The 26,438-nt window shown below is 31.3% G+C and overlaps 1 protein-coding gene across 8 annotated transcripts in view; it reads left to right on the forward strand.

Annotated features, from left to right (window-relative positions):
- The window catches only part of STXBP4 (syntaxin binding protein 4), a 221,613-nt gene that overhangs the window by 21,424 nt on the left and 173,751 nt on the right, over positions 1–26,438 (forward strand). For all 8 annotated transcript variants that reach the window (XR_001518050.2, XM_015599227.2, XM_025041773.1 and 5 more), the window contains 5 exons: positions 4,099–4,193; positions 11,871–11,967; positions 14,342–14,433; positions 22,226–22,315; positions 25,485–25,550. Coding sequence is in view for 7 of the 8 variants with exons in the window: in XM_015599227.2 (XP_015454713.1) it covers positions 4,099–4,193; positions 11,871–11,967; positions 14,342–14,433; positions 22,226–22,315; positions 25,485–25,550 (440 nt within the window). In the remaining variant the exon portion in view is untranslated. The remainder of the gene's footprint in view (positions 1–4,098; positions 4,194–11,870; positions 11,968–14,341; positions 14,434–22,225; positions 22,316–25,484; positions 25,551–26,438) is intronic.

The raw sequence follows: 26,438 nt of genomic DNA on the forward strand, positions 1-26,438 counted from the left end.
GGGAAGGCACAGTGGTTAAATCACTAGGCTCTGAATGGAAAATTAGAGGTTCAAATCTTAACTCCCAATTTATTAGCTGTATAACATTGAAATAGTTGCCTCATGAGATTATTATGAATATTAAACAAGATCACGCATATTGAGCACTTAGCCTTGTAATTGGTACTTAGCATACGGTCAACAAATTTTGCTGTTATTAATATTATAGACCCTGCAGACTAGTTTATAGCTCAGATAATACTCTTAGGGCATGTTTTCAGAGCAGAAGTGAAAGCTTTAATTCTTTAATTCAATTTTTGCTTCCTCCCACCACCCCAAAAGCTAGTATATAATAAAGGATTTGTCGCAAAATGCAGAATTTCTTGGCAAACAGCAGATATCATCAGATCTGGAGGGAGGTTGTAAACATTAATTGATAGATGAAGGTAGGAGAGCATCCTAAGCGAAGGGAGCACCGTGAGCAAAAGCAAAGAAATAAGGATGAGCTAGATGTCAAGTGACCCTAGGAGGCAGATCCGAGTAGAGCACACGGATCCTGGAGTAATGAAAAAACTGAGGTAAATTTACATCAGTGACTATAAGAAATGATGCTAGATTTTGTAATAGAAAAATAATTTAATGAAAAATATATTTGTGTGAGTAAGCTGTGTGTAAAGTAAATATTAAAATGCAATTAAAATGGAACTTTTTTTAGGATAGAAATAGCATCGACTTAGTCCTATTTTCTTACTTGCACATAAATGTAGTAGGCCAGATGTTTCTTAGGGAAAAAAAGCAAAATCAACTCTAAATTATCTCTAAGTAATATATATTGTGATGTGTCTGTTATCAGTACTTAATTATGGGTTGTTCCCAAATTAGATTCTTACCCATGCCATCTAGCCTCCTTCAGCCAGTCGGTATTTATTAGAAAAATACAAATGAGTTTCAATGTTAACCTCAACAAAAATAAACCTAATAAGGCAAGTCTATACCAGTTCCCATCTCAAAATCATTACAAAGTGTAAAACTGGTTAGAATTTTTTAAGTCCACATACTACCTGAATATACATGAAATACTATCATTAACTTTAGCATAACACAAGCCTGCACTAAGGCTTTTGTAATTGAAACAAAGCAGTGATAGGGAAGAATGTCCAGGGAGAGTTCATGGTATTAACCAACCAAATGGTATTGATTCTGCCCTTATAAAGCATTCCCTTTGTTCAAATAGGAAGACAAGATCCAAGAGACTAATAAGCCATACTTTGAAAAGTCTCTCTCAGAGAGGAGCAAACGAAGAGCTTGAGGCCGAAACTGAAAGAACCACAGGCACATAAGGAAAGCTGTCTGTGGAGGGGTTTCTCAGGTCAAGCTACTCTAAATTACCATAGCATGCTGGATTTATGTGCAGATCCTCCTAAGGTTTTGGCTCAAAAGTAAAGGTTTAGGGAAAGGTCGACTAAAAGAGAGATTTTGTTAAGCTATGATTGCATATTATTAAATGGAGGGTTGCTATAACTTTACATTAAATCTATATAAGTACAACGTCTCTGTTAATGTTCGCAATACCTCATAGTTTTCATAGTTTTCTGTGATTTTTTATTTTACTTTTACAATTCTTGTAAGGTGGGCTGTTTTAATTTTCCTACTTTACTAATGAGAAAACTGACCATGAAGGGTATTGACACGTTTAAAAGCGTTGGCTTAGGGAGTCACAAGAGATTAGAACCCTAACTTAATCACCTACTTAAGTGTATGATCTTGGGCTAGTTCCTTTACTTTTTGCGACCTTGGTCTGTTCATCTTTGGGATGGGAATGATAATACTTATGTCATTGTAGTTGTAAAGATTAATGAGCTTATATATGTAAGTACTTAGCACACTACCTGGCTAAAAGTAAGCATAAATAAGAGCTAATCTTCTGTTATTTCTACTGTTACACAGCAGAATTTTAAGCTTAGATATAGGAAAACGTGAGAACACATGCCTTGGTGGGTGTAGATGGCGTGTGTGTCCCTGCGCCTCCTTCTCTCTTCCTCTCACGTGCTCTCTTTCGCTCTCTTCTCCTCGCACCCTTTCCGCACACACTTACGCTTGAACTGAGTAATTGACACCCATGGTTAGTCTTGGTCTGAGACCATAATTAGGTTAGCTTGGGCCCCCCTATTGTTAGTGTGCCTTTATTGTAGGTCAGGCACCAAGCTGAAAGTCGTTGTTAAGCCTCACAAGTTCAAATCTTAAACATGAAAAATAAAGTTTGACTTATGTGCAATTTGGTCTGTTATACCATTCCACTTTGTGCACATCTTTTATGCTATACTTTGGTTTGGCACAGAATTTCTCTTTGTTACGAACCAAACTGAACCAAACCGAACCCAGTGGGGGTCTGCCAGTCCAATACACACCTAAGCCGAACACTTAACATCAGGTTTGCAATGGAGAAAGTAAAGCTGTTTTATTTGGAAGGTAACAAGGAAGAAGAACGGGAAGCTGTTGATTAAAACCCAAACTCCCTAAAGGTCTTTAATCAAGAGTTTTCAAAGGGGAAGATTGAGGAACCGAGAGTTAGAAGTTAGGAAGAACAGGCTGGTGTAATGAAGCACCATTAGTGCAGGTTTTGATCAGAGAGCTTCAGAACTTGGCCGTTTGTAGTAAGGGGTTTCAGCACAGGATCTTCCTGTATAACAGACCCTTTGCTTCTGAAAGGCTTCCAGTGTTCGAGTTCCAGTCATATCACAGTCCTTTGGTTCCATGAGCAGAGCAGGGGTGGGGTGGGGTTAAGACTTTGGTTCCTGGTACAGCTGGGGGTCAAAGTTCTCTCCTCTGTACATACTTTGGCTGCATGACTTGTGTTTTTGGTCTATCGTCTCTGAACAGCAACTTGGTATCTTGTTAGAAACAGGATAGGACCATTTTAAGCTGGTTCGGTGCTTACCTTAGGAGAAAAAATATATACATGTGGTATTTTTTATCCCATGGCCAATGATTAAGTATCACAATAACAAAGGAAACTTTGTTGTTTTTATCAGAATCGTAAAAAATTCTTTTATATGAAAATCAGTCTTTTTCAACGTTTGATTCCATTTGAAGCTACAAGTCAGTAGCCTTTTTTTTATGATCTTGACACATATAAGCAATATTCAAGATTTTACATAGAATGTTAAGGATGTGTTAAAGGTTTAGAGGAAGACTATTTATTTTCGTATGCACTTCTTATGTTCTTAAGAAAGAGAATGCAAATCATTCTGTACTTAGAGACAGATGCTCTGAGAAATTTTAAAAAAATGAAAACACTGCATAAAGATGTGACATTTTAAAAAGTTTTTTCTCTTCCTCTTGTTTCTATGTAGAACTAGTAAAATATCATTTAAAAGTGTATTTAGAATTGTGACAATTTAGATATAAGAATTGACATGAATTACAGGAATTTGTTTTACGAACTTTGACATATTAAAACAAATAGTTTTTTCAAGGTCTGGTCCCATGTGGCACCTGCTTTCTTATTCATCCAGCAAGGACAAAGGCTCCTCTAAATAATCAGGATAGATTGAGAAGGTGTTAATGAACAGGTGAGAGGTATATAAAATTCAACTCTTGAAAGTCCATTTATGCTCTATTTAGCTCAAGAAGTTCTGAGTCTATATTTTACTTTATGTGTAAACTTGAAGCAATTCACATTTTCAAGTTTTTCTATAGTACTTCCAGAACTCACATAACAAAACCACTTTTGCCAGGCAAAGAAATATCATGACCTTTTTGAATTTCTCATATGATTTTACTTATTTTGGAAGAAAAAGTGACTTTTCATTTTATAATTAGTAAGGCATTGTAATGACAGGGTAGTAGTAGGATATGCGTTTGTCTTTTAAATTAATATTTCCATTAATGTATAATTGGCCACTCTTTTTATATCATATCTTTTAGGGCTCAAGTGAAACTGGTTGGTATGATACATTTTAGACTTAAAGAAAAAAATCGTAAAAACAAAAGTGAAAACTGCCAACTGATTAGCCAGAATTATTTTTTGAACAGCAGGAGCCCAGAACACATCTTGTCAAATGAAAAGTTCTTTTCCAATTAAATTTCCAATTAATGTGCACCCTTGTTGTCTCTTAGATACTGCCCCTGTCTGGACTGATAATTATGGACCACAAGGAAAGAAGATTTCTCTAAATCCCTCTGTTCGCCTGAAGGCAGAGAAACTGGAAATGGTAAATACTTTAAATTTCCATTTTTCTTCCATAAAACAACAGTATTTTCACATTTGGAGAGGATAAAGGACTAGAGCCATTAGTTTCTTAAAGAGTTATTTATTTGCAATTAAATGAATGGCAGTTTGAATTTAAATTAATTTATTCATGTTTGAGTTGGGCAGTTCATGTTGTTCACTAGTACAAAATGGAAATAAAATCTTTTGTAACTAAATTGACATTCAAATTAATCTGTTTCCTCCTGTGTGGGAATAAAACAAATGTGATGTTTTACAATGTAGGATCAAAGGAAATATGAAATACATTATGGCAAAGTATAGTAGACCTCATATGTAGTAGCAATAAGTGCAAGGAAGTAATTCTCCATTGTTCAATTTTTTAAAAAAGTAAAGGGAGACTAAATCCTAAAGAATAAAATAGTTGAATGCTAACTGTAAAGAAGATGATAGCAGTGTACTCATGCATCAAAAATTTGTCCCCAAGAGAGTAAAACATTGAGAGCTTCTATATGTGAAAGAAACTTAAGATGATTTTAAAAGAAAAATTAAAAGTAGAAAAGCATTTTAAAACTTGTTCTTGTCACATTACCTAGGAACTGTCAGCAAAAGTGTGCTATGTCTTTTTTTTTAAATATAAAAATGGATTTAGTTATGAAGATCTGTAGCCTTTACTTTCCGGTCAGATTTTGTGGATAATAATTTTTAACATTTTAGGAAGAGTTTGAAAATACATAGCAAGAATGTGTACACATTGCATTTATTCTCATATTCATACCTTTACGTAGTCCTATAACAATACCCTTTTCATTACAGATTTGAATCTTACCCATTGTTAAAATTCTGACACAGTTCCAACTCCTTCGTCCAGACTTTGCTAATTATTATAGTTAGGGCCAATATTGCCTTATTTTTTGCACATCTATAAATCACTTTGTAGTTCCCTATAATCTTTTGTGTGTCTTATTTTATCAATGAGATAAAGCTTCTTCACATCAGTACTCTGTGTACCTACCACTATTTAAATACCTGGTTTGTGTTCAATTAAATTTCCAATTAATTAGAATACTTGAGATGTCTTCTTTACATCTTCAGAATCCTGAGTATCTTTTGCTAACTCTTACTCTTTTTATTTTTAATATTATTAAAAAAAATAGAATGTGTGAGGTTGAAAAACACATCAATATCTAAAACTGAAGTTATTTTTTTATAATGAAATCACTTTAATAAACATTTCTGAACATTCAAGATTTAATGCTAACCATTGGTCTGGATAAGGAGAAAATTATCTGGCTAATGACTACCTGTCAGCCTCTGTTCTTTTAGCTGGTTTAAATTTTCCTAGTGCAATATATATACATATATATTTTTTTAATTGGATTAATTAGAGATAATGAAAAGGCATCTAAATTTGTATTGATCCTGAGAATTAGGAGTTGTTTGACTATTGAATCAAAATTCCAGTTTTGGTTTTTCTTTTAGCCTAAGCAAATTGATTATTTTTGTAGAAAAATAAAATAGCAATTTTACAGCAAAAGAAGACCACATTATGTGTAAATTCAGCTTCCCTTCTTTTATTCAAAATATTTTTAGTGACTGTATTTAGTAGAACATTTTTTGCTTTCACAGTTGAAATAACATTTTACTTAATAATATTTTTTCCCTAAAATCCAAATTAGCTTCTATCCACCCAAATATATCCTGTTACTCTTCCTTTTTTGGATAGTTACATATTAATATAATAATATCTGTATTACTTTCATTTGAAATAGGTCCTTCTATTTTAGTTGCTACTTTGTTCACAGATTTAACCTTATTATCCACTATATTTTAAACATATTTCCTATTTAATAATAGATAAGGACAATGAGATCAAGTGTTTAAAATGTAATAAAATTATGTCTTTATTTCTTTATCTTATATAAATATATTGCATATAGTATCTAGAAGAATGGTTATATAATAAGATTTCGTAAGGAAAAAGTGTTGACTGATTATGTGGTTATTAGTTAATTACCCCACTCAGTACAATTTTTAAGAAAGGCAGAGAGGTTAGAATTTGATGAGGGAAAGTACTTGTTAAGACATGTGTATGAATGGCTTTGTCTTTATGACATCCTCTTAGTTTTGCTTGTCTAAGTAGACAGTTTTTTATCAGGATATTCTGGAAAGTGATTTCTAACACTGGACTAGTTTTTGTTAAGCCCTTGTCTGAAAAAATGGATTGCCTCTTTCTATGAATACTCTAAGAATGATTTTTATATATTTTTAAATAATTTCAGCATAGTTATTTGTAGTGATATATTTTTTAAGGTATTTTTATAAGTGCTATGTCTCATTTGATACCAACATTAAACTTATAAGTAGGTATTAAACATATAAGTAGGTATTAAACTTATAAGTAGTAAACATAGCAAATAGAGATACAATTTATTATCTGGCTTAAAATGAAGAGTTATTGTACCTCTGTACTATCTATATTTTTGTATTTTGGGATACAGATGCCATTTCACTGGTATTTACTTTACCTCTTGCCATTCCTGTAACATTTGAAGAATGCTCTAGTGAGCAATGACATACTCAATGTCTGATTATAGTTAGTAAAATGTTCTTTGTTATTAGATTGGGAAATTTGTGACTAATATTGTACAGAAATGACATCTTTTAAATTCATCATTCAGACATCAGAAAAAGTTAAGGACAGTTATTTGTCCAAGTAATACATTTGCATTTTAAGGCAAAAAGATGACATTATTCAAGAAATTATTAGAACCTACTTTTTGATCAAAAATAAATGGCTTCCAATTTATATTCATGAGCTTGCCTGACTGACATGCTGTATTTGTCCAGAGTAAATTTTACATTAAACAAAACTTTACATATTACGAAGTTTAGCTGTAGATCAGTTTACACTGTAGTTAATTGCATTTTGCAACTTTATTATTAATATATTAAGAATCACTATATATTGAGTACTTCCTGTGATCTTATTTTCATTACTTTTGTAAAATTATTTTATATTTTTACATAAAAATATCAGTCATACACAGAATAATTGTACATGTACAATTTAAAGAATAATAAATACATATGTACCCAATGCCCAGCTAAGAATGAGAACTTTTGACATTGCCTGTGTGTTTCTTTTTGATCATATTATATATACCTTCCTTTTCTCCAAGAGGTGACTATATTCAAAATTTTGAGTTTATCATTTACATGCTTTTAAAAAGTTAATTACTAAAGTATTATGAGGTCGAAGAGTTTACCTTCAATTTTACTTCGTGTTGCCAAATTTTCACTTCTGGTTCTCCAGCTCTTTGAAAAGTGCTTGGCTCATAGTATACGCTCAGAAAATAATTGTTGGATTGGTAAATTGTTTTCTAAAGTATTTTTACCAATTTTCACTTTTACTAGTGTTATGTTAAGAGTTCCCATTGCTTCATATATTTTACATTTAGTTTAATTATAATGCATTTTGATTTATTTTTATTGTTGTATTTTAAAAATTTTTGTTGTTCTTATCACTTCTTTTTTCCCCCATTTTTATTATTTTCTTTGGTTTATGTTTGATTGTTATTTGGTTATTTTGCATTTAATTTTTCTTCTCCAACTTGTTTAGAAATTATGCCTTCTCTTGCTATTCTTTTAGTGATTACCTTAACTTTTTAACATGGACATTTAACTTAATCAATCTTAAGTTACTCAGACTCTTTACCTTTCTTTCAAAGATATAAAGCACTTATAATTTAACTCTAGACATAGTAGTGATTGATGCACAACTTTGTGAGTATACTAAAAGTCACTTAACTGTACACTAAAACAGTGAACTTTTGTGACATATGAGTTATATATCAATAAATCTATTAATAAAACAAAGTCACATATTAGTATGTACAGTATGGTACAATTTATGCAAAAATAAAAACTTAAAAATATTTTAAAAACTATTCATCATATATATTTATAAAAATATGAAGTAATGGTGTAAAAATGTGCCTTGGAATTGTCCATAAGAAACTTCATAGAAAGAGAATACAAAAGAGTGAAAAGTTATAACAAAAATGAAAGAAAACACTTGTAAAACACATAACATATAAAATGCTAAATATATAAAGAACTCTACAAAGCAATCAGAAAAAAGCCCACCAATACCACTTCTAGGTATATACCCTGCAGGAATTTTTACCTATATGCTGTAGTAGATGTGTATGAGAATGTTCATTGCTGCATTGCTGGTAAGCAGAAAACCCCGATGTCCATCTACAGGAGGGTGGATGAACGAAATGTGGCATGTCAATGTAATCAAATATTATATTTGTTAGTAAAAATGAATGCATTAATGGTACAATAGTATATAACCTCATAGATGAATGATAAAACCATAGTGCAGGATGAAAAAAAAGCAAGTTTTAGAAGACCGTCTGTCTGCAGTATTTTTATGAAGCTAAAAAACAGAAAAACAAAATAGCAGGTTAGGGATATATATGTATGTGATAAATCCTTTAAAAATGAATAATATGGAAATGATAATCACAGTTCATTAGTAGTAGTTATCTCCAATGGAGTTGGACAGGGGTATGTGACAAGAATTTAACAATATTGTCAGTTTTCTAATTCCTAAATGAATTCGTGGATGTTTTATTTTATTCTGTTTTGAAATATATATTTTTACATATATGTTTTTAGCATACATCAATTATTATCTAATACAATGTTTGGGAATATTAAACCCAACGTATGACAATTGTTACCTCTGGGAAGAAGGGCCTTTTGCAATGTTTTGTTAAATTTGAAATCTGATGTAAATATATTTAAATGTTAAGCTTTAATGTGCTATTATAGCAATTTTAAAAAACTTTCAAAAGAACTAAAATCTACAGAATGGAAAGATGTGATATATTGTAATTTTTTTAAATGTCGAACATTGTATATAGTGTAATTTAATTTTTGCCAAAAAACATGATTTGTATGGTTTTTTTTATATTTAAGTGCTATATTCATAGAAAAAAAGTAGGAAGAATCATACACTAAACTGTTAATAGTGTTTGTCTCTGGAGCAGTGGTTCTCAAGGACAAGGATGCAGGCTTTTTGCCTCAGGGGACATTTGGCAATGTCTAGGGACATTTTTGGTTTTCACAAATGGGAGAATGTAACCAAATTAGGGATCTCTAACAAAAATTACATCTTAAAACTCCATGTATGAAAATTTAAAACATATTGCTAAGTAATTTATGAGTTAAAAACATTGCAAATAAACATGTTAAAAATGTTTAATCTCTTGTAATTAGGGGAATTGGAAATAACAAACACCGTACTCTTTTATATCCAACATACTGACAAAAATTTGTGAAAACACAAAATGCAGTTAAGAATGTAGAAAAATGAGAGTGCTTATATAATAGTGGTGTGGGTAAATTGGTTGGCACAAGTAGTTTGGAGAGTTATTTTAAAAGCTCTAATAAAGTTGACTATACATACCCTATGACCCAGCATTTCCTCTTCTAGGGACATACTTTGAGAAATTTTCACACATCTATACTAGGAAACATGTATAATATCTTGTTCTAAAAACCAAGCTGGACTAATTTAAAAAGCCCATTAATCAGAGAATGGGTAATAAATTATAGTATAGTCATACAATTGGATACCATTTCAATTTAATATATTCGAACTAGTTTTGCTGATAACAATATTGAGCAATTGTGAAATCATAACACTGAAGGAAAAATAAAGATAATTTGTAAGATTATCCTTTTGTATTATACTATTTATGTAAAATTTCAAATGCACAAGAGTACATATTATTAAGGGATACATATAGTTATGGCATCGAATCATGGATAGGAAGAATACAATAACCTTAGGATAACGGTTTTTGCTGATAAGCAATGGAGAAAGCTTTCAACCAAGTCTGTTTCTTTACAAAATGTGTGTATATGTACACACATACATATATATTCCAATCAAATATTGATGAGTATTTGACGATAAGGAGCACATGTTGTTTTTTGTATTATTTTCTTCTTTTTGTTTCTTGTGGAAAATTTTGGAACATTTTTATGACTGAAGGCAAAGAACACCAAAAGTTAAGAGTCATTATTCCATTTTATGCAAGGCAAATTTTTATGACTGTGTAGACAGTGTAGGCAGATGATGGTAGACTAAGCTCCAGAATTACTTTTGAAGGAATCTTTCCTAATGTTCTTCCTTCCCCCCGCCTCCTTTTCTCATTGTGCCCAGCCACGTATACATTAACCAGTTGGTTTTTTGCCAAAGTATATCCTGTACAAGTCTTGTATTAAATTACCTGTTGCACTAATTACATTTATTTACAATTTATTTTCACCCTAGAGACCATAGTAGCAGCTATATATTGTGTGTCCTTTTGCCTGACAAATAGTAAATACTAAATATTTGATAAATGAAATTATGAATGTCTAAACAGATTCTAAAGGAGAAGAAATTTATAAAGGACAGTTACCAGTATTAAACTATACCTATATTTTAGTCTCAATATGATTAATATAGAATATGTTCTTGCCAGAATCCAATAATAGATCATCCAATCAGGCCCTATTCGTTAAGATTAGGTTTTCTTCTATATATAACTAGAGAACCTAAAATAACAGTGGTTTCCATTAGAAATTTATTTCTCTCACACTAAAAAGAAGTCCAAAAGAAGGTAATTCAGGGCTGGCATGAAGGTTCTGTAGTGTTGGGGACCCATGCTTCAACTGCCTTTCTGCTCCATCATCTTTATTGAGGTAGCTTATGAACTAGGATGACTACTTAAATTCCAACAACCAACAAACCAACCAACCAACTTTCCTATCTTCCTTCCTTCCATCTTTCTTCTTTTTTCTTTTTTATTTGAGCCCAAAGAGAGAAGGAGAAGGGGCAAGAAGTATCAACCACTGCTTTTGAAAGACTTCCCAGAAGTTTCTTATACAGTACTTTGCCTTTTATCCTCTTGGCCAGTCCGTAGTCACACTGCCTCATCAAGCTGCAAAAGGGTCTGGGAAATATCTTTTAGCTGGATGACAATGTTTCTAGCGTAAAATTATGGTTCCGTTACAAAAGAACAAGGACACAATGGACATTGGAATTTAACTAGCAGTCTGTGAATTTTTAGTCAGCTATGGATGCTAAAAGGAGACGGTAGAGAGAAGCTTTCTAGAGAAAACTTTTTCGTTTACTATTTATGTCAGCCTTGTCATAAACAAGCTAAAAATTAGAATATTTTGTATTTAAGTCATTTTCTATTAACTTTAGTTTTGGTCTCAAGGACAAGCTATTAACAAAATATCCATGTTTTAGAGTACTACTTATATAAATTAGTGTTAAATTGGATTTAATAGGATTTCCTTGCTATTTTTTCTTCTGCCATATTACATATTTTAAACTAAGAGGTAGTCTGAGTTTGAGTTCTAGGGCTATGTTTATAAATTGAGGATCAGCTAAAGTACTAGCCTTAAAAACTGAGATGGTGGTGGAATTAGGAAGCTAATATTTTATAGAAAATTAATCCATAAATAACAGACTTTTTTTGGATATCTAATTCTAGTCACTGTTCCTGATATTGATTCTTTTCACTGGATTGTAAAATAAAATTGTAATGAAAAGTTTTATTCTTTGGAGACTTGAAAAATTGCTTAACACGAGTCCCTTTCCTTCCAGGCTCTAAATTATCTTGGTATTCAGCCCACAGAGGAACAACACCAAGCCCTGAGACAGCAAGTGCAAGTAGATCCAAAGGGGACGGTGTCTTTTGGAGGTAATATTAGGTTTATTGTGTTGTATCGTCACTGAAACTTGGTCGAAGAGTTATTGTGATCCACTTTTATTAAACGTGCCTCTTTAGAAGGAGAAAGAGAAAAATAAGACCACATTTATTTCAAGTTCCTTGATCAGTACTCCAAAGACTCATCTAGAATAATTGCTCAACAGAAATAATTGCTCTTTCTTAGAATCTTTTGGCCCTAAAATTTCATCGTTCTATCATATTCTTTGTTGGTTTTTATTCCTCGCATAAACATTGCTTTAGTAATAACAAAAAAATACAAAATATGCAAGTCCTAATTTCACTACAGTGAAATTCTAATCTCTTTTTCAGCTAATATGATATGATAAATATTTTTATGATGCTGCGTAATTATTCTTATTAAAGGTAATATAATGTTGACATACTTAGTTGACATACTATAATATTAAGCCTTTCTACTATTGAGGATGTTGATAATTGGCTTCTCAGTAGATGAAATAAATAATTCTATATTTAATACCATAGTTTTTTTCCTTCTTTTCCTTAGGATAAATCCCCACAAGTGGTTTAGACTTTTGATATGTATTGATAAGTTCTTTTCCAGAGACATTTTACCACATGTATTTGTTCTGCCACTAGTAATATTTAAATATAACAGTTTTTCGTATCCTTGACAACATTAGGTATTTAAATTTTTTTCTTATGCCGTAGGTGCAACATTGTGTCATTTAAAAAAGCATCTGTATTGCTAAAAAAAATTCACTTCTTGGTTTCGAAGTGATGAAAAAAAAGATATATTTGCTCTCCTCTCTTCATGAAAATCACCTCAAAGTAACAGGGAGAACAAGAAACAGAATTGCATGTATACTAAAACCACAATATATAAATAGAACAGAAAGTAGAAGAAGAAAGTAAATAAATTGCTGATTCGAGGCAGGTAAAGCCCAAGTGACTGAAGAGATAAGGAAATCACAATGGGGAACAAGCTGATTTGTCCCTGAAAAGGCTTAGGAATTGAAAGCATCAGGTACTTCTGAAGGCTGGATGTAGGCAGGGCATTTAAAACACAATTGTTAGAAATCTGTATAAGGAACAATTATATATACTGTTCCTTGCCCCTTCTCAAGCAATCCAGCAAATACCAACCATTCCCTTACACCTGCAGAAAAGATAAGTATGTTCTCTTGAAAAATTAAACCAGAGGGGTTTGGACCTATAGTTGCCAGCAGCCCAGGAATTTGAGAGGCGTGTATGGTGGATTATCACTCACAACACATACCCAGATTGCTCAGTGAAATTTGCAGCCATGTTTATGTTCTCTAGGCAAGAGATTGTAGGATTCTCTCTGAAGAAGCTAAACAAAAATATTAGTTCTGTCGTGAAACCCACCAGTTGGCAAGGCAAGTTATGCACACGAAATCTCCAATCAGCATTTTGGTACCTAATTCTTCTTAGATATGAACGCATAGCCAAGGGTCAACAGACATTTGGAGACATCCTCCAACATAAAATATAGAGCCCCAAACTATCAGACAAATAAAAAAAAAAGGAATTCAGAAACGGAAATATTTTAAGAGCAGAAGAAAACATCAGGTAAACCATTTACCATCTTTAAAAAGATAAGCAAAAATGAGGCATCCATGAAATAAGAGTAAGATATTGTAAAATAGGAACAATCCTGTTTTAGAGAACATTAAAACAATCCTCGGAAATTAAAAATGCCAAAATAAAAACATTTGAGGATAGATGAATAGGTTACTCCATGTCCAAAGAAGCTTATAGTTTGCTAGGGCTGCATCAGGCCGTGTCAGATAACAATCAAGAGTATATGCCTTTGAGTCAGACCTCAAATGGAATCCAGTTCTGCTACTTATTTGCCAGGTGGCCTTGGGGAGTTTAAGACAGAAAATTTGTCTTAGTCTCAAACTATAAAATGGAGAGGATAAGAGGAAAAGTCTGAGGATGAAATTGTAAAGCACTGTGCCTCACATATAGAAGCTTTACATAAACATTAGCTGCTACTGCTATTATTATTAAACCTCAATTTCTTCCAGCTAGAAAAACTGAATCATAATATTGTCATATGTTTCAGAAAAAATTCTACTCATAATTAGTTGGAAAAATAGTTATGCCCATGATATGAATTTGCTTTATTATTAACTGATTTATTAACTTCAGCAGAATTAAATGAAGTAAGTTTAAACCAGTTTATCTCTTTTTATTTGAACTTTTATTTATCTGTCACTTGAGTTAATACTATTCTAAAGTAATTTAAGTTGAATTTTAAGCATTAATTATAACACATAGCTTCAACTTCTAAGAAAAGGTAAAATTTATTTAGATAAGGTTAAACACTATATTCTTACTGAAATTTGTTCCATTTTAGATTTTGTCCAGGTTGCCAGAAACTTGTTTTGCTTGCAGTTGGATGAAGTGAATGTTGGTGCACATGAAATTTCCAACACATTAGATACACAGGTAAAGTGTGCCCTATGGAATTGTCTAGATTGACTTAAATTATAAGACTTTAAAGTTATATGTCATATATGTGGGCTTTTTTTCATTTTCACTTTTTTTAACATAAATTATGCAAATAGTACATGCTTCTTGGATAAATTTATAAAATTTAGATTAATTTAAAATCAAAAGTAAAATTTCTTCTTGATCTCCCCCATTTCCCTCTCTCACTATTCTCTCATGCCACTCCCATCCCTAAATTTACCACAGAAAAGTACCCATACCATAAGTCTATACCCTCTGAGATTTTACAGTCTGAACCATGCTCATGTAATCAGCATCCAGCTTAAGAAAAACACATTAAAGAAATACATTACCAGGACCCTGATGCTCTCTTACCCCCATATTTCTTTCCAATTACTAGTGCTCTTTCCACTCCTCCCCCACTATTTCGTTTCCAACAATATAAATTGGATTTGCCTGTTTTTATGCTTAATGAAAAATGGAATTGTGAAGTCTGTTAATTTTATAAGTCATTTGTTCTACGGAACTGTGACATTCATATTGTCAAATTTTCCAGTCTTTTTCGTTATGGAATTTTGATATTAAGGAAGGTTTTTCCAATTTATATTAATTATATATAATTTCTATATTTAATTCACTTTAAATTTATTCTCATCTGTGCTTGAGGTAAGACCCCAAATGGATAACTACTTGTCCCCTTTTCCACCATCATTTATTTAATAACCATTCTTCTGCACTTTTGCCACTAATTTGAAGTACAAACTTTATCATATATTAAATTTCTATCTACACAGATCTGTTTTTAGATCCAGCACTCTGTTCCATTGATCCATTTCTCCATGCCAGTACTTTATCATTTCAATTATTCTGGCTTTATAGTACTAGGTTCATTATCTGGTAGGTTAAGTCTTTAATTTTTTTTTTTTTAACTTTTTGGTTTTGATTTTCTGTATGATCTTTAGAGTCATTTTGCCATGGTAATAAAAATTAGATTGGGACTTTTTTTTAAATTGGAATGGCATTGAATTTAGAGGATGGTTTGGGAGATGATGGATGTGGTTCATTTCTCCATTCATTTAAGTCTTAGTTTTGGAGAGAGTATTATAGCTTGCTTCATGTATGTCTTTAATAGTTCTTGTTAGGTCTGCATAGGTATGCTATAGTTTTCATGCTGTTGGGAAATAGGATTTTATTTTACCATTATATTTTCTAATTTATGATTAGTGAAGATATTAATTTTGAATGATATTTTTTGTGATGCCACTTTAATATTTTTGTTGTGGTTGCTGCTTTGAAACTTAGTTTGAACTGTTTTAAATAAACATTTTCTAGTTACATAGTTTCCCTTGGTTACTGATTTCTAGTTTAATTTTACTGAGGATAGAGACATATTCTATATGGTATTAACTCTTCGACCATAAAGTCCACATATAGTCAATTTTATTAAATCTTTCCCATCTTTTGAAAACCATGTAGATTCTGCAGTTGTTGAGCACACTGCTCCCCATATGTCAGTTAGATCTATGTTGTTAGTCTTGTGGTTCAAATTTTCTATTCCTTTTTTTTTTTTTCAAACTTCTATTCCCTTACTCATTTTTGTCATCTTTTATTGTCGTTAATTAAGAGAGGTGTTGTAAAATTTCCCCCATTTGGTTCTGGTAATATGTGCTTTACGTATCATGAGGCTGTATTATTAGGTGTATAGATTTTTAGGATTGTTATGTCTTGACAGGATATTGAATTTCTTTATCTCTAGACTATTTCTTGCCTTAAAATTAACTTGGTATAATTGTGTAGCTATACCACCTTCTTTTGGTATTTTGGTTTGGTTTCCAATAATTATAAGTATTTTCCTTTTTTTAAAGAAAACTGTTATATAGCATTTTAAAGTGTATCTAATGGGATCTAAATACTATAATTTTTGATATCTACAATCATTTATTTATAAGAAAATTCACATATAAACTTTGATTGTCAGAAATTTATCATCTTTCCTTTTCCTCCATTAACTCTTATTTCTATTCTATATCGCCCTAGAATGCTATCCTTATATATTATAATTTCAAGGTCTCTCATTGATCATCCTATCATTTTGCTTCAAAAAAATTTAGCTAAAATGTATTGGTTTTAATTCACTATGTTTATAAGTGCTTCCATGTTATAATTTTCACGAAAAAATTGTAATATGTAAGAATTGAGTAGTAACTATACTTATTGTTGGTACACAATTAACCAAAAAAAATGATACAAATTTTGATCAATTATTTTATAAAGGTAATTTTAAAAATATAAATTCAAATTTCAGTTTATGGAAGGATTATTTGCAGTCTGGCCCATTCATTTACAAAGCGTTTCCATATTTTCATGGCCGTTTCTGGACTCTTTATTCTGCTGGACTCTCTATTCTGCTGGTTTTATTTGGCTCTGTGAGTCTTGATATCTGATAAGACACATCTTCCCACCTTCTTCTTTTTAATTATTGCTTTGGCTAATCTTTGTTCTTACCTTGTACATATAAGTTCTAGCAAAAATTTTGCTGTATTAAATTTATAGATTATGTTGGGAAGAAGCAACATCTTTATAAATTTAAATTTTTCTACCTGTGAACATGGTTTGGCTTATTTATATCTTCTTTAAAGACATATAATACTTTTGATATATTTTTTCCAATAGAAGCTTCATTAACCTTTTATTCAATTTATTTCTAGTTACTTTACACCTTTTTTGCCCTTATAATACATGGTGCCTTTTTAAAATTAAAACTTTATTTTTTTAGAGCAGTTTTAGGTTCACAGTAAACTTGAGGGGAGGGTACAGAAATTTCCCATTTGCCCTTTGCCCCCACACACGCAAAGCCTCACACATCAACATCCTCCACCAGAGTGGTATGTTAGTTACAACTGAGGAATCTACACTGAGACATCACCTAAATCACCTGAAGTCCCTAGTTTACATTATGGTTCACTCTTAGTGTGCATTCTGTGTGGGTTTAGACAAATGTATAATGACATACGTAGATCATTATGGTATCATACTGTGTATTTCACTGCTCTAAAAGTTCTCTGCACTTCACCTTTTCATCTCTACCCCCGACTCCTGGCAATCACTGATGCTTTAATTATCTCCATAGATTTGCGCTTTCCAGAATGTCATATAGTTGGAATCATACAATGTGTAGTAACCTTTTCAGATTGGCTTCTTTCACTTGGTAATATGTATTTAAGGTTCTTCCATGTCTTTTCATGCCTTTTTAGCATTGATTAATATTCCACTGTCTGGATATACCACAGTTTATTTATCTACTCACCTATTAGAAGACATCTTGGTTGCTTCCAAGTTTTGGAAATTATAAATAAAGAAGCTATAAATATCCATGTGCAGGTTTTTGTATGGACATAGTTTTCAATTCCTTTGGGTGAACACTAAGGAGTGCAGTTGCTGGATCATATGGTAAGAGGATGTTTGTAAGAAACTCCCAAATTGTCTTCCAAAGTGGCTGTACTATTTTGCATTTCCTCCAGCAATATATGAGAATTCCTGTTGTTGAGAATGAGAGTTCCCAAAAACCTGGCTGTTCTGCGTGGTCTCTCAGGAGACCACGCAGTTCTCCCAGAATTGAGCCACTGATTTATCAGAATTGATTCTGTAGCATTTAGGGTAGGAGAACTGAATCTATAAGAGCACAGTTTTTCTTCCCCTGATTCAGGTGTTATGTATTTATCTCTCTAATATTGACAGCAGAGCATTGTTTTCTTACTGGCAAACTGTTCTCAAAGCTACCATACCCACTTTTGCTGAGAAAAGGCAAAGGTGGTTAAGTGGCTACCATATAAGTGAAGTGGGGAATTCAGAGTACTTTGTATGAGCTTGCAGAGCTTTCTTAGAAGCTCAAAGAAATACTCGTGCTCCAAATTACTAATTTACTTCTTACCAATATGATTTTAGGGCAGATAAGAATGCATTCAGTCTGTGATATTTTGACAACAAAAGCAAAGTGCTGATGGTAATTGTGCAAGGTCTTCTGCATGCCAATAGTTTACTGTTTGTAGCTTCAAATAAAAATGTTGGTCAATAGTTATTATATTAATTTATAAGATTTCCTTTGTTGCTTTATGCTTTTCAGCAGACGGAAGACATGCCTATAAAATGTTGGATTTCCTTCTATTTCACTTGAATTCACAATTTTACTTTACCGTATTCACATATAAAAATGTCAAGGCATTACTTTTTCTACGTCATCACATTCTTATTTAATTATATTCAATTCTATTTTGTTAACTATTTGGTCTTACAATTCACTAATGAGTCATGTACCGAAATTTGGAAAATATGATAAAAATCACTACTTGTCAATTAGCTCCTAGAAACAAAGCAAAACTATCTCATTATTTTATAGTATTATAATTCCCTTTTTTTTTTTTATTTTGAGTTGATAAACAGTATGGCGCCTCATCTGAAGTTTATCAGTTGATCTGTGGTTGAGGATGCTGACAGTTGTGAAGGTGGGGAACTTCCACTATGGTTACCCCCTCAACCATCTCATCAAAAACAAGAGAGTCAGATTTTAGAATCCATCTGTTAGGGTTGCTTCTTTTTTACTCATATGTTTCCCCTTTTTGGCTGTCTTTCCCTTAATTTAATTTTTAAAAATATTTTTACTGAAGCATATTTGGACACATAGTAAAGTACAAAAATCTCAAGTGTACAACTTGGTGAGTTTCTATTTCATGTGTTATCACCACTCAAAAAGCTCATTTCTGCCAACTTTCCAGTCAGCCGCCACTCCCACCTTACCAAGGAACCACTATTCTGACTTATATCAGCGTAGACTAGTTTTTCCTCTTCTTTAACTTCATAATAAATAGAACTATATAATACATGTTCTTTGTAACTAGCTTCATTTTGTCTGACTCATAAGATTTCTTGAGATGCTATCTTTTAAGAAGGAAGAATTGCTGAGTCAGTATAAGTCCAATTTTTGTTTAGTTGACAAAAAAAACTTCTGGTTTTGGAATAATATGGCATTTAGAACCAAAAATGTAATTATATTACTGTGATTCTAATCATCATGGCTATATAAAAAGTTTACACAGTGCTACACCTGGCACAGGTTTACACATGGGAAAGGTAAGATTGGAGCCTACATTTAGTAGTATTCTAAACTTAGAACAGCAAACTATAGTTCATAATATGATAGGTTTACCACACTACCGAGTAACAAACGGATTATCTTAAAATCACAGCTAGAACACTGTAAATTCCCTAATGTAGAATTTTTACATTAAACAACTAAGTTGTGAATTGCAACTACCATTTTAATGAGTGAAATAGAATAGAATGGTAAATATCAAAGTGAACTATATGTGATAAGAGTGAGCAATGTTTCTCTTATTCAGGGTAATAACATAAATGGTATTTCTTCCTGTAGTGGTAAATAACTTTATAGCTACTTCACTATCTACTCATCTGTAAAACGTTAAACATATATTGAACAACTATAATGTACATGGCCTTGTGTTAGGTGCTCTGGCAGATGTTAAGGTAAATAAAAATCAAGCTTGTCCCTCAAGGAACTTAGAGTATAGTGTAAAGAAAGTCATGTACACAAATAATTATAGTTTAAAAATGCATTGTGTGATAAGGCCATAATAATAAGAGAGCTTATAACATTCAGAAAAGATTGATAACAGAGTTGGAATTTAAGTGAGCTGTGAATGATAAATAGGAGTTTATCTTCTCAAGAAGTGAACAAAGAATGATAAGAGTACTAGAAAGAACAAAAATAACAAACATATATATAATATGATGGTAAGCAGAGAATAATCTACTTTTTAAAAAAGATAATTGGGTACTTACAGGTCAGTGAAGGAAGCTGTGTCTGAAAAGATAAATATTAAACTTAGTTTATACTTTACTAACAGTGAGGAGCCATTAGAGAAAATAATGACAGGATCAAAGTGATATTTTAGAAATAATAATCTTATAATAGTGTCGGTTATCTTGGAGGAGAATGAAACTGGTAGTAGGTAGTCTAGGGGACAAAGGTGAATCCAAATATAGAAGAATTAGCAAAGATTAGATGAGGAGCCAACAAAAGAAGCCATGACAATTTTGATGTTCACAGGAAAGTACATTTTCTCCCATGTTCATGGGCATGCCTCAGGGACAACTTATTTTGCAAACATAATTTGGAATTAAGGCAATATGATATAAGGAAAGAAAAAACAATACATTCCAAATATACTTTAAGATTTTTATTATTGGAATGCAAAAGCCTAATACAACAGTTATTAAATTATATTTCCTTTCTGGATCTTCACAATGCTCATTAGCATATTTAGGCTACTGGAGCCCTGCAGGAAAGTTAATTTTTCTAAATCCTACGTTTCTCAAACTTATCTGACCGCAGGGACCACTGCCATCATCACCACCATCCAGTTTTGCTTTTGCACAAAACTAGTCAATATCTTTTGAAACACACTTTGGGAAATATTGTTACATTTGAAAATATATTCAAAACTAACCTAAAGGAATATAAGAATGAATTCTATGAGTATGTATGTTGAGTACTTATGAAAGAGTAGAATAACAGACAGATGAAGAATATGAGATCATGTAAATTATGGACAATGGCCTTAGATACACAAAAGCAAATGTGTCAGGACAAAAGGAACTAATAATGTTTAGGAAACATATTTCTCCCAAAACTTGAAGAATGGCCTCCCTACCTCTGCTAGTCTAGGATTTTGAAAGAATATCTGAGTTTATCATATCCATTCCACATGATTTTTGTTGAATAGTTAGTAAAAATCGTAGACTAATGTCAGATCTCTGTGGGAATCTTGGAATGGCCATTTACGAACTATCAAACCTTAGGCAAGTTACTAACCTTTTGAGCCTGTTGCCTCATCTGTAAATGGAGACAAGGTTATAGTAAGAAATTAATATTGAAAATATATAGTTCTTAGCAGTGTATAATAAATTCCTATAAAATGTCGGTATTATTATCTTTTTCTACTCTGTATTAAATCACTTTCTTTACTTAACTCTTTAAATTATATTTTCTGTACTTTATTTTTGGTTGTTCTCACTTCTATATAGAATATAGCTGTAATTAGACTTGGATCATTATCTCTCATAAGATTGTCATTGTTTTCTTACCTTGCAATTAACTGTCAAAGAGATCATGCTAAAAGTAAGAGAAGTTGTCAGCTTTGCTATTTTTTTGTTGTTGTTACTTCAATCATGCATGAAATATTAATATTATCTTCAAGACATAGTTTCTGTACAGGAATCTTTTTGACCCACTTGGTTCTTACATTTTGTTAAAACAAGACACCTGATCAATTAATATACTTTACTGGGTTTATGTAAAATATCTTAGTTGATAATGTCCAGGGTTTTGATAGCCTTAGAGACCATGTACTTAGAGTGGATGTCTTTAGAGAATAGTTTATGTCGTTAACTCATTAAAGCCTTTTTAATTTTATACAGTCTCAGAGTTAGGACTTTCATTTTGTTAAATAAGAATAAAGATAACAACAGAGTATGTATATCTTATAATCATCTAAATTCTGTTATAAGTAACAACAGTATAAGGTTAAGCATAAATGAATGAAGTTACCCCAGATTACTTTAATATTGTCTTTAATCAAGTGACTCCAATGTGAGAAACTGAATTTTATTATTGGAATGCAAAAGCCTAAGGCTCATCAGAAAGGATTTTTATGTTAGTTTTCATAACTAGCATCTAATGCATAATTTTTTTCTTATATTTTAATGTTGACAGCTTCCTCCTTATGATTCCTTAGAAGCTGATAAAATGGAAAGGCTTAAGCGTGAAAGAAATGATGCTTTGGAAGAACTGAATACACTTAAGGTAATCTCCAATTTAGCTTCCTTACATTTTCTTTAGAAAAAAGAAAAGAAAGAAAATTATCTTGTGTTGAATTCTGAAGTACTGGGGCTTAGTTTTATTTAAAGAATATTGACATTAAATAGCTTAATATTAAAATTAAAATCAAATCAATATTGAATACTAATATCAATTAATTTGATATCTGTTTCTTCAAGTGACCTTTAGAGAGTTAATTTTCAATTCATACACTTTTTATTTATATTTCACAACATCCATGTAAGATTTCATTGTGAACGGTGGTAGTTATTTATACCTCTAATCTGGTTGATTTTTACCCCTTATTTTTCTCACATTGGTGGCAAGGATGAGGAGCCAACAAAGGAAGCCATGACAATTTTGATGTTCATAGGAGAATACATTTTCTCCTATGTTCATGGGCATGCCCCAGGGATATCTCGTTTTGCAAACATGATTTGGAATTAAGGCAAGATGATTTAAGGGAAGAAAAAACACAATACATTCCAAACATACTTTAAGATTTTTACTCTCTTTATATATTTTCATTCTGTTTAGTGGAATATTAAATTATATCTGAATTTTGACAGAAAGCCATTATATTTTCCAAATATTCAGTAAAAGCAACAAAACTACTTGATTTACCATTAATTCTACAAAAGAATATATTTTTAAATTATTTTCTTAACTAAGTAAAATTCTATTGTTTATTTAATTTTTATTAAAGCAATCTTTATACTCATAAAAAGAAGGAAATTTCCTTGCTACCTTAGTTTTTAAATTCCAGCCTCTAGAGGCAGCCATTGTGAAACACATCTTATTTATTCTTTTAGAGACTTCTCTAGATAGCCAATCGTATTTTTTAAATGAATGTGTGTATATACATATATACGTATATATACATATATATATTTTAACATATATATATTTTAAACTTTTACAAATCACTTTACACATTGCACACTGTTTTACAACTTGCCTTCGTTTTTTCTCTTTGTTATCTTTATGTCTTGGGCTACTTTTCAGGTTAGTATACACAGATATGCCATATTCTTCTTAATTGCTTTCTTATCATGAAGTGGGTCTGCCCTAGGTTATTTAGCTAGTTCTTTAATAATAAATATTTAGACTATTTTTAGTTTTCCATTATTAAAAATAATTCCATTATAAATAGCTTTGCAGGTATATCTTTGCATAATTGTAAAATTGTAAAAGTACAAATTGAATAAGTTTCTGAAAGTGAAATTGTTTTATCAGAGGATACCAACATAAAATTTTGTTACCAGATTTTTGTTGAAAAGACTTTACCAATTTATGTTCCTTCCGAATGTATAGAGCATCATTCCATTACTGAAAGAATATTTTATATACTTCTCTTTACAACTTTGAAACTACTATCTTTCTACATTTTTTGGTATAACAATTAAGAGCTATGAATTTTGTTTTAAAGTAAATTGACAACAGTTTTCTCATATCCTCTTAGAAAACATCTCCAATGTTGGTTACCTTGATAAAATATCATTTTTATATAATTTATCTCTGCATAAACCATTAAATCTTGTGGTTCAGAATTTTCAGAGGCTCTCAGATCTTTTTTACTTCCTTAATGTTTTTCGTTAAATTTAGCAATATATTTCAGGTTTTTTTTTAATATAAGCATTAATTATTAGAATTGCAATTTAGAACTATATTCATGTAACATTTAAATGAGGCTTCCCTGAAGAGATATTCAATAAATCATTGTTCACATTTGAAATTTATGAAATGTAACTGAATATATTCTAATGTTTCAAAACCTGAAATCTCAGATAAAACATATTCTGTAATTTCCTTTACCTGAAAACCTGTCTGTTGGCTGAGCTATATATATCTATTGGCTGAGCTTGTTTAGGTATATAGAAGACTGAGCAAAGTAATAAATATTTCATTTGAGATAACATTTGTACTTTCCATTTTTCTACTTGTATTATACACAAACAAAAAGATAGAGGTTGTTAAATGAAATTCAGAGTGTATAGATGGTCTCTTATCGTTTCCCACTATTCTGTGACATCTCTAATCCTTGTTTCTGATTTAAGGTACTAATAAAAATGAAACCAAAATAATTTGATGCTAATGTCTAATTTTATTTTGCAAGGATGAATTTTAAAAATGCTGTGGGCTTTATTTAACTTAAAGGCTTTTTTCAGAGTTATAGTGCTACTGCTTTGCCGAGAGAGCTGAATGAAAATAGATATATTTTCCATTTACAAATGCAAAAAACTAGGACACAAAGAGTGAAGGTGACTTGCCAGAGACTAAAAAGCATGGGAGCCAGCAGTTTCTTGGCTTCTGGTCAGTGGCAGATTCATATTATATTCATCTTCATATACCTTCATTTCATCTCTTAGACAAGAATGAGCTGAAATACACCAGAAAGCAGATTGCTTCTTATAAACATTACAGTTTTGTCATGAATATTTACCATTCAACTTAATCTTCAAGCCATTCTTCTGTTCAAGTTTACAGTATAATCGTTCTTAAATTGTTCTTAGTATTTCTGATTTGATCAATAAAGTGTGGATTTATTTATTATATACTTACAATTGAACTTTTTAGGATATATGCTTAATTTTAAATTTAAAGATGATAATATTTGGTTAGTATGCATGATATTATTCTACCTTAATAACTATTATTTCATATTTCAGTTATACCAGTCATATCATTTTTATGGATGATCTATTTCTAAGAATAAGTTAAATTAGGAAAATGTTAGTCAAGTCAGTTTTATATATCCTTTTTAGTATAGTAAGAGAGACTTCTAAGTTGTAATAATAATGCTCTTCAGTTTGGAAGGTCTGACAATGATAGTTATTACCCACAATTTAGTTTGATTAACTAAATTTCGGGTAATAAACAAAATTGATCCTTATGAACTTATTTTGGACCTCAGATTTTGAGACTTTACGAATGGCTAATTAAGGTAACAGAATACATTTACATCACAAGTTTACTGTAAATAACTAATTACTTTTAAATGGTATGTATAAAGTCAGAAAAGTGACTGGGAAGTACATTTTCAGTTTGTACCAATTGGATGTTTGGGGAATTTAGAAGCTTTGAAACAAAACCCTAAAAATGATACTCATCGATACATTCATAACGTCATTAATTCAGTGGTTTTTAAATATAGGAAAAATTATCTGAATCAGAAAGGCAAAGGAAACAGTTGACAGAAGAACTCCAAAATGTGAAACAAGTAAGTGCATATTTTGTATATACCTGTTTTATGTGTGTATGAGGAAACATATGAGGTATAACTATAAAGCAATGATGCTATATATCTTAGATCTTATAGATGTAATATAGTATAAAATAATATAAATCTTAAAAACAATCATTTTTAGAGGCCATACCTGTCTTGAAGTGTAGCTACTGTTGCTCAAAGAAATGTTAAAATCTCTCTTTGAAATTGCCTTCAAACCCAGGTCTCCATGGACTGAAATGATCTTTTTCATTGCTTTTGTATTCTTTTTTTAAAATTTCTCTTTTATTTCTCTCTTTTCTTTTTTTTCTATTAGTCATACCTTGTATTACTAAAGATAAAAACAAAATGAGCAAATAAATGAATAAGTAATCCTCCAAGGCAGAGCATTTTAAATTTTGTTTTTTAATAATAAAAAGTAAAAATTTATTTTTACTTTGCATTATTCTTCAAAGAATTTTAGATAGCTTACAACAAAACAAATACAGTGACATTATCATGAAATATATATACAAATAAAATTATAATAAGAGTAGAAAGTTCAGAGAGCATCGTTAGAGATTATGGCCATCACCTGATTTTGAATCTCTCTAACATTGTCCTCTCAGAAAACAAAGTAGAGCAAAAAAAAGCATACAGGACCCATATCTTCAGTATGACTAAGTGACAGAGAATACCACAGCCTTCAAAATACATATAGATAGAGTAAAATAAAAAAATCCAATAAAGTCCTGCAGCTTGCCTGCCACTAAAACCTCTGGATACAAAGAGCAGAGGAAGTAAGGCTTAAAAACTCTGAAAATGAATAGGGAGAAACAGAGCAATGAGATAGAGTACAAATAAAGTCACCCCAGGAAAAGAAAATGCAACAATTAATGCCAG

The sequence above is a fragment of the Pteropus alecto genome, unplaced genomic scaffold (genome assembly GCF_000325575.1).
Source record: "Pteropus alecto unplaced genomic scaffold, ASM32557v1 scaffold98, whole genome shotgun sequence".
Classification (NCBI taxonomy): Eukaryota; Metazoa; Chordata; class Mammalia; order Chiroptera; family Pteropodidae; genus Pteropus; species Pteropus alecto.